Source organism: Somniosus microcephalus, chromosome 5, assembly GCF_052327205.1.
Source record: "Somniosus microcephalus isolate GS21.2 chromosome 5, FLI_Smic_1.0, whole genome shotgun sequence".
Classification (NCBI taxonomy): domain Eukaryota; kingdom Metazoa; phylum Chordata; class Chondrichthyes; order Squaliformes; family Somniosidae; genus Somniosus; species Somniosus microcephalus.
The window spans coordinates 128,145,210-128,157,657 of record NC_140991.1 but is presented as its reverse complement, the minus strand read 5'-3'; the positions used below and the strand labels follow the sequence as shown (position 1 = coordinate 128,157,657).

At 39.3% G+C, this 12,448-nt stretch overlaps 1 protein-coding gene across 7 annotated transcripts in view; it reads left to right on the top strand.

Annotated features, from left to right (window-relative positions):
- tex10 (testis expressed 10) overlaps positions 1-12,448 on the top strand; it is a 128,199-nt gene that overhangs the window by 50,408 nt on the left and 65,343 nt on the right. For 6 of the 7 annotated variants that reach the window (XR_015078419.1, XM_085988201.1, XM_085988204.1 and 3 more), the window contains 2 exons: positions 2,176-2,345; positions 4,140-4,317. Coding sequence is in view for 6 of the 7 variants with exons in the window: in XM_085988201.1 (XP_085844327.1) it covers positions 2,176-2,345; positions 4,140-4,317 (348 nt within the window). In the remaining variant the exon portion in view is untranslated. The remainder of the gene's footprint in view (positions 1-2,175; positions 2,346-4,139; positions 4,318-12,448) is intronic. The other variant, XM_085988202.1, reaches the window with a different exon arrangement.

Below are 12,448 nucleotides of genomic sequence, written 5' to 3'. Positions count from 1 at the left end.
TCACTCAAAATGCTTTCCCAAAAATTATCCTCTGCACTTTTTTCTTGGTAACGAAAATGTCTACAGCCAAAATATGGACTACCACAAAATAAATGACATATTTCACAATAAAATGGTGAAATTTATCCATTGAATTGTCTTTCATGTCTTTTAATGCCTTTTTAAAAAACATTTACTTCAATGCCTCAGTTTCTCCCAAATGGATTTGACATTTTTGCCCAGAGCTATGATGGTAACTAAATTTGGATTGTGTAGTCTGAACATGTGCTGTGACATTTTTTCATTAGTCTCTAGCAGTTTCTGCTCAGTTTTTCAAAATTATTTAAAGAAAAGGTAGACAAATTTGAAAAACTTTATTCAGATTATATTGAATATTTTTTGAAACGTGTATGTGTGTGTCTCCACATAGGGAGAGTAGAGAGATAAAGGCAAAGTACAGATTATGTATTTGTTTTGTGTTCTATAAATTTAATTTGCCTTCATCTTAATTTGAGTTAATTTTTCAATAAAAACAAATTAATTGAATTCTGAAACAAACTGCTTCTAATTGCCACCTGATTATCATGCATTATGTTGGCATTTAGAAAATGGAAAATGACAAATGGAAAGCCAAAAGCTAGACAGTTGGGATTACCTAGTATTTTCCTGATGCAGAACTATCTGCCACTTGTCAACCCAAGTCTGATATTGTCCAAGTCCTGGTGTAGGCTGGCATGTTCTGCTTCATTGTCGGAAGAAGTGTGAAAGGAGTTGAACACTGTTCATCGCCACTCCTGATATAATGGAGGGAAGGTCATTGATGAAGCAGCTAAATATAGTTGGGTAGAGAAGACACAACCATCTTCCTTTTTTGTGGTACGACACATGAAGGTTTTCCCCTTGTCCACCATTTATCTCCATTTTGCATGGACTTGTTCGTGCCGTACTTAGTCGAATGTTGCCATGATGCCGAGGACAGTTACTCTCTTCTCTGGCATTCAATTCTTGTGTTTGTGTCTGGATTAAGGCTGTGATGAGGTTTAAGGCTGAGTGGGTCTGGTGAAACCCAAACTTCGTGTCTGTGCGTAGGTGTTGCTTGATGGCATTATTGAATACATCCATCACTTGCTGATGTTTGGGAGTAGGCTGATACGGTGGAAATTGGCTAGGTTAGATTTCCCCTGATTTTTTTTAATTAAATGTTCACAGCTGCACTGGAATTACATTAGTTTGGGTCTGGCTAGTTCTTCGCCACATCTGAGATGTTGTCTGGTCCTGTAGTTGTGTTTGGCCCTCTGCTCTACCCAGTGTTCACTCCAAGAGATTTTAAGAAGTGGCTGAGAAGTGAATTGGCTGGACATTGGCATCTCTCATGGTGGAGGCGTTGGGAAGAAGTCGAGTAGGATTGTTCATATGGTACTTTTGGCTGAATATGCTTGCCAACACGTTGGCCTTGTCTCTTGCACTCCGGTGCTGAGCTCTGTGATGAGCCTCCTCCATCAGTTGCCTGATTTGATCAATTGCATGTGGGAAGGCAACAGAGGTTTTTCTGATCCATTTGTTGTGGGATTGCTTAGTTCTGTTAATGAGGTGTGACTTTTGTTGTTTAGTATGCAGGTAGCATTGTGTTGTTGCTTCAGTAACCTGAAATAAAACGATAACTTTATGGGCAAGTACTTTTGCAGATATGTGCATTTGTAAATACTTTCTTATAGAATGTGGAACTCTTCTAGATATTCTCTAATACTTATAGATTTTTCTGGAAAGGTAATATCCACTCTATGCAAATGTGCTGACCAGGATCCCCAGGCTGCACTCCCCCTCTCCATAGTACGCCTGCTTATAGAGGTTGATTGAAATGGCACTGGAAATTTAAAAAAAAATTTGCATCAACTCTTTAGTATTTGTAGTGTTATGAGCAGAGTTGCATGCTTTAAAGGCATGAGTTTTAATGAATTTCACATTTGAAATAAAAGGTTCATGATTTGAAACTTGTCTTCATATTGAATGCCTGCTAGTGGTTGATGGAGAGTTTGATAGTTAATGCACTATACTCAGTTCTGTGATTCAGAAGTGTCTCATTTTGTGCAGGTACTTTACAGCATTTTTCTAACTAATTACGCCCATAACCATTATTCATTAACTGATGGTGTGTTTTCTATTGATTGCTGATGTGATTTTTCTCTTGTTGGACAGAAGCAAGGTGCTGTCTCGTTGGCTATCTGGACTGCCATTACAGCTAGCTCAACTTGGTTCAAGGAATCCATTTCTCTCAGCACAACTTATTGATGTAATACATGTAGCAGCGGCCCGTTCAAACAAAGAGCTACTTCAGAGCCTTCAGAGTAACGTCTACAGATTATATGGTAAGACTGCTTTTAGATACTTTTTCTGATTTCTTTATTTCGGACTAAATATAACACTGAACAATAAGTAAATTTTATTACAGTGGCAAGAAAATCTCTGTTTTAAAGCTAGGTGTCTAAGTTTGTGCATTGGTGCTAAACAATACTGCTTTTCATAGTAAATGATCTCCAGTTTTCAAATGTAATGTTTTTTAAACTTCAGTCCATTCCTTATTTAGTTTTATTTGACGATGAGGAAAAAAGTTACTTGGTGTTTGACGTGCTGGCATATTAATGTGAAATCAGATGAGAATAGCAGGGGAATCAGTAGGAAATGTCAGGGTCAACAGACTGTACAAATAATTTCAATACCTAGGTTATTTAAAAATGTTATACTATCATATATAATTGCTCTTTGAAGAAATTGCAACGTTTTGACTGGTCAGAGAGCACTTCGTTGAACACAGAGATTGTATTCAGCCTCTGAAAGTAATGATTCATTCTCGTGATGGCTGAGCATGCTAAGAATAGTGACTCGTTAACCAGGAAGTTTCCAGGTTTGATCCACTGTCTTTGTGAGTTTACTTATCCAAGCTGGGGCAGCAGGAGAGGCACTACAGTGGACCTCCATGTCTCTTGGCCTAGCTGTGTTTGTTTTGGACTTGATTTCAAAGTGATTTGATTTAATTCACAAATGAATAAACAGCTGTTCCTTTTTGATATTTTTTTTTATATCCAAAATGCAACTTGTTCATTGTTAAAACAGATGTAACACAGGATTGTGGTGAATCTCGAGGCAAGCTGCTGTGCAAAAAAAAAAAAAAAAAAACTTGCATTTATATAGCATCTTTCACAACCTCCGGATGTCCCAAAAGTGCTTTAAAGGCAATTAAGTACTTTTGAAGTGTATTCACACAACTTTATAAAATCCTTTTCTTTATTCAATAGCTTTCGCATCCCATTTATATTTTTAAAAAGTCACTGATGTGAACTTAAGAAAAACTTTGAAAACTTGTATTTGGGACAGGCTCATATTAGTGTTACTACTGAAAGATAAGTTTAGAGAAATGTTCTGTAGTGTATTGCACTAATTTCCTACAGATTGCAGGCAGCACTTCCTTTTAAGTTTAATGCAGTAGTGCATTTTAGAGAGAGTTTGCATTGATCAGTGTTCAGACAATTCAAATTTAGCATTGCAGGATTACTTCAGTTTACAGTGGGTCACACTATCAAAAATTACTTGTGATTTAACTACTTACTTTTGAAAGAGAACGAACACTGCAGTAATTTTTCAGCACAAGCACATTCTGGTACTAAAGTAGCAGCAAATCCTATCCTGGTTCTGACTTAGAAAAACCAGGTAATTAATTCTAACGCCCCAGAAAAGGAACATTTTATCAAATGCAAAGTTGGATTTTTCCTATTTTCTTTTCCGAGATGAGGAAAATAGGTAGAGCCTACCGTGATCTACTTGAATAGAGTCTCCACTTGGGTGATTGCGCAGCAGGACTGGCAGTTGTGGACCATGCCACCTTTTGAAATGAAGAGGTTGCAGGCTGCATGGTGATGGGTAGCACCGGGATAAGAAAGATGTGAATCAATGAAGAAGCCAAAAAAGTATCTCTTTTTGGTAAATAAACGACTCAGGTTTTCCCTTTTTTATTTTACTCCTGAAGGTGACAACTCATACTGGCTATGACTTTAAAGATGATTGGGGCCTTGTACTTTGTTCATTCTTCATATATGAAACTAGACAGTGGTTTTAATGCTGGCATTTGCCATTGTTATCTTACTGATATTGTAATTTTTGCTTAGATCCACAAGATGGCACTCTGGTCCTTCTTCCACCTGAAACACAGCATTCTTTGGTGCAGCTTGTATATTTCTTGCCACGTATTTCATCAGAGTTATTGTCTTGCCTAAGTCGGTGCTGCACTATGGGAAGATTGTCCCCCAAACTAGCCATTAGTCTTATCCGGATACTACACACAAGGTAAGATTGCAAATTATTCAGTTATTAAAATTCTTTCTTTCTTGCATTAAGTAAATGTCAAGGTCCTAGAAAACAAATAATGCTCTAGTCTAGAAACTAATCCATTGTTGCAATCTCACTGAATAACTTGGAAATATTTATCTTTAAGATTCTAAAAATAGTCCTACTTACTGCCTGCAACAAGTGGAGCAAATCAAATTAACAAGTGGTGCTCTAGATCATTTTTTTGAAGTCCTGAAACATACTTGCATATGTTTCTTTCAGATCTGCAAGTAGTTAATGTAAGAGATGGGGAATATCTAGGAAATAGTGACCATAACACAATTAGATTTGATAAAAATTGAAATGGAGAAGGAACAGTCAGAAATAAAGGTACCTAACTGGAAAAATAAATCTAAACAAAATCAAGAAAACTAGCCCAGATAAATTAAAATTGGCAGATAAGAGTGCACAACAATTGGAAATTTTCAAACAGGACATATTCGAGAAGTAAAGGTGGTGCAGCAAAAAAAATTGGAGTAGAGAAATTAATCTGCGACTTTAACAGGGTTACGCCTAATAGTACAAAATAAAATCAAGCCGAATATAGAAAGTTTAGTGCGGAAGCAAAAATGTTTTGAAAAAGAGGGGTATAAAGACAGACTGGCAGGTAATTTAAAGGGAAATAATAAATACTTTTATAAACACATAAGTAAAAAGAATCGTATGGCTGTTTAGAGATGAAAAAGGAAGTCTTGTGAAGATACTGAATGAGTACTTTACCTTAGTTTTTACAAAAGATTTTGATAATGGGAATGAGAGTTCAAGGGGAGATGGCACAATTACATTTAGTAGCTATAGATCAGGAAAACTTGGTGGAATTCAAAGTGGAAAAAACACCAGGCCCTGATAACATGCATTCTGGAATGCTGAGGGAAGTAACACAGGAAATAGCACAGGTTCTGACCACAATCATCCTTGGGTTGGCAGTGTTGCACCATTGTTCGAGGGACAAACCATCTAACTGTAGACATTTCAACCTAATGTCAGCGGTGGGTAAGCTTTTAAAGGCTTTAATAAAGGATACAATTAATAATCATTTAGAATGGCATTGATTAATTACCGCTGGTCAGCATGGATTTGTTTAAAAAAGCAAGTTATGTCTGACAAATTTAATAGTTCTTTGAGGAAATAGCAAACTGTATTGTAAAGGGAATAGGTAGGCGTTTCTGCGGCCGCAAACGAGACTCCAGGATGGTGTGTTGCCTCCCTGGTGCAAGGGTCAAGGATGTCTCGGAGCGGCTGCAGAACATCTTGGAAGGGGAGGGTGAACAGCCAGTTGTCGTGGTGCATATAGGCACCAACGATATAGGTAAAAAGCGGGATGAGGTCCTAAAAGCGGAATATAGGGAGTTAGGAGGTAAATTTAAAAAATAGGACCTCAAAGGTAGTAATCTCAGGGTTGCTACCAATGCCACATGCTAGTCAGAGTAGAAATAGACAGATATTTCAGATGAATACGTGGCTAGAGGAATGGTGCCAGGGGGAGGGATTCAAGTTCCTGGGACATTGGAACCGGTTCTGGGGGAGGTGGGACCAGTTCGAACCAGACGGTCTGCACCTGGGCAGGGCTGGAACCAATGTCCTAGGGGGAGTGTTTGCTAGTGCTCTGGGGGAGGGTTTAAACTAAAATGGCAGGGGGTTGGGAACCTGAGCAGGGAGACAGAGGAAAGGGAAACGAGGATAAAAGCAAAAGATAGGAAGGAGAAAAACAAAAGTGGCAGTCAGAGAAATCAGTGGTTTAAATCAAACGTGGCCACAGTAAATAATAATTCTAATAGGTCTAAGAGCATTAAAAAAACAAGCCTGAAGGCTTTGTGTCTTAATGCGAGGAGCATTTGTAATAAGGTGGATGAATTGGCTGTGCAAATCAAGGTAAACGAATATGATTTGGTTGGGATTACGGAAACATGGCTCAAGGATGGCCAAGGCTGGGAACTCCACATCCAGGGGTATTCAATATTCAGGAAAGATAGGCAAAAGGAAAGGGAGGTGGGGTAGCATTACTGGTTAAAGAAGGGATTAACACAATTGTAATGAAGGATATTAGCTCTGATGATGTGGAATCTGTATGGGTAGAATTGAGAAATACTAAGGGGAAGAAAACGTTAGTGGGAGTGGTATATAGACCTCCACACAGTAAGGCGGAGGTTGGGGATGGCATTAAAAGGGAAATTAAAGAAGCGTGCAATAAGGGCACAGCGGTCATCATGGGTGACTTTAATCTACATATAGATTGGGCTAACCAAATTAGTAACAATACTGTGGAGAAGGAATTCCTGGAGTGTTTACGGGATGGTTTCCTGGACCAATATGTCGAGGAACCAACCGGAGATCAGGCCATCTTAGACTGGGTATTATGTAACGAGAGGATTAATTAGCAATCTTGTTGTACGAGGCCCCTTGGGTCAGAGCGATCATAATATGATCGAATTCTTCATTAAGATGGAGAATGAAGTAGTTGACTCAGAAACTAGGGTCCTCAATTTAAATAAAGGAAACTACGATGGTCTGAGGAGCGAGTTGGGTAGGATTGATTGGGGAATGGCACTCAAAGGGTTGACGGTGGATAGGCAATGGCAAACATTCAAAGACCGAATGGATGAACTACAGAAATTGTTCATCCCAGTTTGGCATAAAAATAAAACAAAGGTGACTCAACCGTGGCTAACAAGGGAAATTAGCGTAAGATCCAAGGAGAGGACATATAAATTGGTCAGAAAAAGCAATAATCCTGAGGATTGGGAGCAGTTTAGGATTCAACAAAGGAGGACAAAGGGATTAATTAAGAAAGGGAAAATAGATTGAGAGTAAGCTTGCAGGGAACATAAAAACTGACTGTAAAAGCTTTTATAGATATGTGAAGAGAAAAAGATTGGTGAAGTCAAGCGTAGGTCCCTTGCAGTCAGAATCAGGGGAATTTATAATGGGAAACAAAGAAATGGCAGACCAACTAAATACATATTTTGGTTCTGTCTTCACAAAGGAGGACACAAATAACCTCCCAGAGAAGTCGGGGAACATAGGGTGTGATGCAAGGGTGGAACTGAAAGAAATCAGTATTTGTAGGGAAATGGTGTTAGGAAAATTGATGGGACTGAAGGCCGATAAATCCCCAGGGCCTGATAATCTACATCCTAGGGTACTTAAGGAAGTGGCCCTAGAAATAGTAGATGTGTTGCTGGTCATCTTCCAGAACTTGATAGACTCTGGAACAGTACCCATGGATTGGAGGGTAGCTAATGTTAACCCACTATTCAAAAAAGGTGGTAGAGAAAAAGTGGGGAATTACAGACCGGTACGCCTGACATCGGTAGTGGGGAAAATGCTAGAGTCCATTATAAAAGATGTAATAGCAGAGCACTTGGAAAGCAGTGACAGGATCGGACAAAGTCAACATGGATTTACAAAAGGTAAATCATGCTTGACTAATCTACTGGAATTTTTTGAGGATGTAACTGGTAAAATAGATAAGGGAGAACCAGTGGATGTGGTGTATTTGGACTTTCAGAAGGCTTTCGATAAGGTCCCGCATAAGAGATTCGCGTGCAAAATTAAGGCACATGGGATTGGGGGCAAGGTATTGACTTGGATAGAGAACTGGTTGGCGGACAGAAAGCAAAGAGTTGGAATAAATGGGTCGTTTTCCGAGTGGCAGGCAGTGACTAGTGGGGTCCTGCAAGGATCGGTCCTAGGACCCCAGCTTTTCATTTCACTATATATTAATGATCTGGACGAGGGAACTGGATGTAATATCTCCAAATTTGCAGACGACACAAAGCTGGGTGGGAGGGTATGCTGTGAGGAGGATGTCGTGAAACTCCAGTACGATTTGGACAGGTTGGGTGATTGGGCAGAAACATGGCAAATGCACTATAATGTGGATAAATGTGAGGTTATCCACTTTGGTGGCAAAAACAGGAAGGCAGATTATTATTTGAATGGCAATAGATTGGGAAGTGCAAAGAGACCTGGGTGTTCTTGTGCACCAGTTGCTGAAGGTAAGCATGCAGGTGCAGCAGGCGGTTAAGAAGGCAAATGGTATGTTGGCTTTCGTAGCAAGAGGGTTCGAGTACAGGAACAAGGATGTCTTGCTGCAGTTGTACAGGGCCTTGGTGAGACCACACCTTCAGTATTGTGTGCAGTTTTGGTCACCTTACCTGAGGAAGGACGTTCTTGCCATGGAAGGAGTGCAGCGAAGATTCACCAGGCTGATACCTGGGATGGCAGGAATGATGTATGAAGAGAGATTGGGTCGATTAGGCTTATATTCGGTGGAGTTTAGAAGAATGAGAGGGGATCTCATCGAAACCTATAAAATTCTGTCAGGTCTGGACAGACTAGATGCAGAAAGGATGTTTCTGATGGCCGGGGAGTCCAGAACCAGGGGTCATAGTCTAAGGATAAGGGGTAAGCCATTTAGGACTGAAATGAGGAGGAATTTCTTCACCCAGAGAGTGGTGAACCTGTGGAATTCTCTGCCACAGAGGGCGGTGGAGGCCAGTTCATTAAATATATTCAAGAAAGAGTTGGATATATTTCTTGAGGCTAAAGGGATCAAGGGATATGGGGAAAAGGCAGGGACAGGGTACTGAATTTGGATGATCAGCCATGATCTCATTGAATGGCAGAGCAGGCGCGAAGGGCCGAATGGCCTACTCCTGCTCCTATCTTCTAAGTTTCTATGTTTCTAAAGGCAATACAGTGAATCTTGTGTATGAATTTTCAAAAGATGTTTGAGGCGCCACATAGGAGACTTGTTTAAAATTAAAACCCATGGCATTAAACGGAATGTGATGGCATAATAGGAAGTTGGCTAAAGGACAGAAAACAGGTTAATGGATGTTTTTTGGACTGAAGGGATATAAACCAGGGTGTCCACTAGGGGTCAGTGCTAGGACCATTACTCCATACATATAAATGATTTAGACAAGTTTTGGTGGAAAAATATCAAAAGTATCTGACACAAATATAGTGAGTGTGGTTCACTGAAGTGGACTGCAAGCCAGTTCAGGAGGTTATTGATGGATTAGTAGATTGAACAGATAAATATCAGTTGAAATTTTCTGTGGCGAAATGGTGAGTCGATGCATTGTAGGAGGACAAATTGTGAGAGGAAATATACAATAAATGCTCAACCTTTAAAAGGGTTGGAGAAGTTGATAAACCTGAAAAAGGAGAGCCCTGGGTTAGTATCGGGTACAAAAGCAAAGAGATGGTGCTAAACCTATATAAATCATAAATTGGGCAACTGTTAGAAAATAGTGTTCAGTTTTGGGCATCCTTACTTTATAAAGGATATCAAGACCATGGAAAAGGTGCGGAAGTTAAGAATATCCGGGATGAGGGATTCAGTTATAATGAGAAACTGTGGATCTTCGCATCTAGAACAGAAAAGGCTAAAGGATCCGATATAGTTGGACTAATTGAGGGGTTTTTGATAAGGTAAATTGGGAAAACGACAATTTCAACTGGTTGGTGAGTTGGTAATAGGGCATAAATTTAGGATAATAGCTGAAAAAGAACAATGGGAGAATTGAGAGCAGAATCTATAATTTTAAAGGGAAAGCGATAAATATTTGAAAGGATTATTAAATCGTACTGGGAAATGGGACTAAATGGATAGCTTTTTCTGAGAGCAGGCACAGGTGTGATGGGTGGAATGCTCCCTCTGTGCTGTCAAACTGTAATATTCAAATAGAATTTGGATATGGGTTTAAACTTATTTTGATTAATCTTGATCTGAAGAAAATACACAACCCTAAGTGTTTAACTGTGGTTGCAGTTTATTTTACTCTGATCATGAATGTCATACACATTATCCTAATGTTGACAACTCGGTTAACTAAACTAATATACAAGAATGAAAGTGGTACAGAGGATAGCTTCTTGATCCATTGCAGCTTGCATACACAAAGTACAAAAAGTTTCATGATAACAGAAGCTAGGGCTATTATAGACCATCAGTGGTGGTAGGATTGATGTCTTGCCGCTGCCATTTGAAAACTAGCTGAAGTGTGTTGTACCAAATTTTGGTGATGTCATTTCCATTATTGGATGATCATTTCTAGTGTAGGACAATACTGCATACAGACAGGGCTTCTGAAAAGAGCTGCTTTACTGTGAATAGTATAAACCAGATTAGTTCTGTTATGAAACACTCAAACCTGCTACTGCATAGATGACACTGTAACCAGAGTATTAAATGCTTTCAAACATGTCTGTGTGCATTGTATATGATATAAATAGTGGAGTTTCTGTAAACTTGAGCTGGGTTCATATCGAATCATGGAAATTGCAGCACAAAAGGAGGCCAAACAGCCCAAGGCAGCAGTGCTACCTCTTCAGCTGGAGCTGCCTACTCCAATCTCCTTTCCCTGTATCCTTTATATTTTTTTTCTTTTCAAATACTCATTCAGTACCATTTTAAATTATATAGTCTCTATCAATAACCATTTGTGGTAAAGTATTCTATGTCCTAATAAGAGAAAATTATTTTAATTTCTTCCTGGTAATTTAGTTTATGCCCCTCCTTGTTACCAATTTGCCAACCAATAGAAACAATCTTTCACTATTTACCTTCTCAAAGCATTTTTGTAATTTTGAAAACTTCCATTGAATCCCCATTAGCCTTCTCTGTTCCAGTGCAAAATGGCCCAACTTTTCAAGTTGTTCTTCCCAAGTATAACCTGTAATTCTTGGTATCCGTGTAACCTGTTTATAAAATAGGGATACAACTTGTGATGAGTTCTGTTCTAACTTGTGTTTTGATTTATAGTAGTTAAGCTGCGGAGTGCTGTACAGATTATTGTTGGAATCAAAGCATACGAAAGGGTTGTGTAGTACAGGATGCAATTTTAGTTGAGATTGAAGAACCAGTTCATTTTTTTTTTAAATCTGTGAGGGGAACTAGAGCAGTAATACCAGGGGTTGTGGGTTCAAACCCATTCTTGTCAGTCATTAAAAATCATCTGTCTGCTTGGATAAACTTCTCTAGCTTCTGCACCATTTTAAAGAACAACAATTGGCAGAACCTCTGGTTGTGCCCCTTTTCTCAAAGTGACGTCGATTCTGCTCTAAAGTTTGTGTCCTTTGCCCTTCTGCTTTGTGAGCTAGTGAAAGAAATGTGGCAGCAGCAATTACTTTCCCAAAAGCGATTCTTTCTGCCTTCACAGGGAAGAATTTAAGGGGAGGAGGAGGTGGGGATAAAAATGTTACAGAATACAACAGTAAGAACTGCTTTTGAGTTTCCTTTTGCACCTAAGTTATGGACAGATATTTCTTGGAAGTTTGCTTTTTTTAAGCTAAGCAAACACAGTTGAATAATAGTTTCCACACATTTGTCAATTTATATATAGTCTTCAACTTGTTTAAGTTATTTGTTTATAATTCGACCAAGCAAGTGTTTTTAATAGTGTTGCTGTTAACGATGTAATGCTAAATCTATATAAATTATTGTATAGGCTACTGCTAGAAAATTGGAAGAATGTTAAGACTATGGAGAAATTTACTAAGAGAATACAGGTAGACTACCCTTTATCCGGACTTCCGAAAACCGAAACCCTCTAAAAACCGAAGGTTTTTTCGTTCAGCGTAAGCCGTGCGTACGAACGAGGGTTCCGGTTTCGGAAGTTCGGATAAAGGGTAAGTCGTGCGCACGACCCCCCGCCGCGGACCCCTGCCGACCCACCTTCCGAAATCCGAAATTCTCCTTTATCCGAAACTCGGCTGGTCCCGAGGTTTTCGGATAAAGGATAGTCTACCTGTACTAGGAATGAGAGACTTCAGTTATGGGGACAGAATAGAGAAACTGGGGATATTTTCCCTAAAACAGAGCAGGTTCAAAGGAGACCTGATAGAGGCTTTGAAATTGAGGGATTTTGACGAGGTAAATTGAAAATAAATATTTCCACCAGTTTGTGAAGGCACTTGTATCATCAGCAAAAATTGGCTACAGTACACTCGGTCCCTTCATCCAAGTCATTAATATAGATTGTAAATAGTTGAGGCCCCAGCACTGATCCCTGTGGCACCCCACTTGTTACAGTTTGCCAACCTGAAAATGACCCATTTATCCCGACTCTTTGTTTTC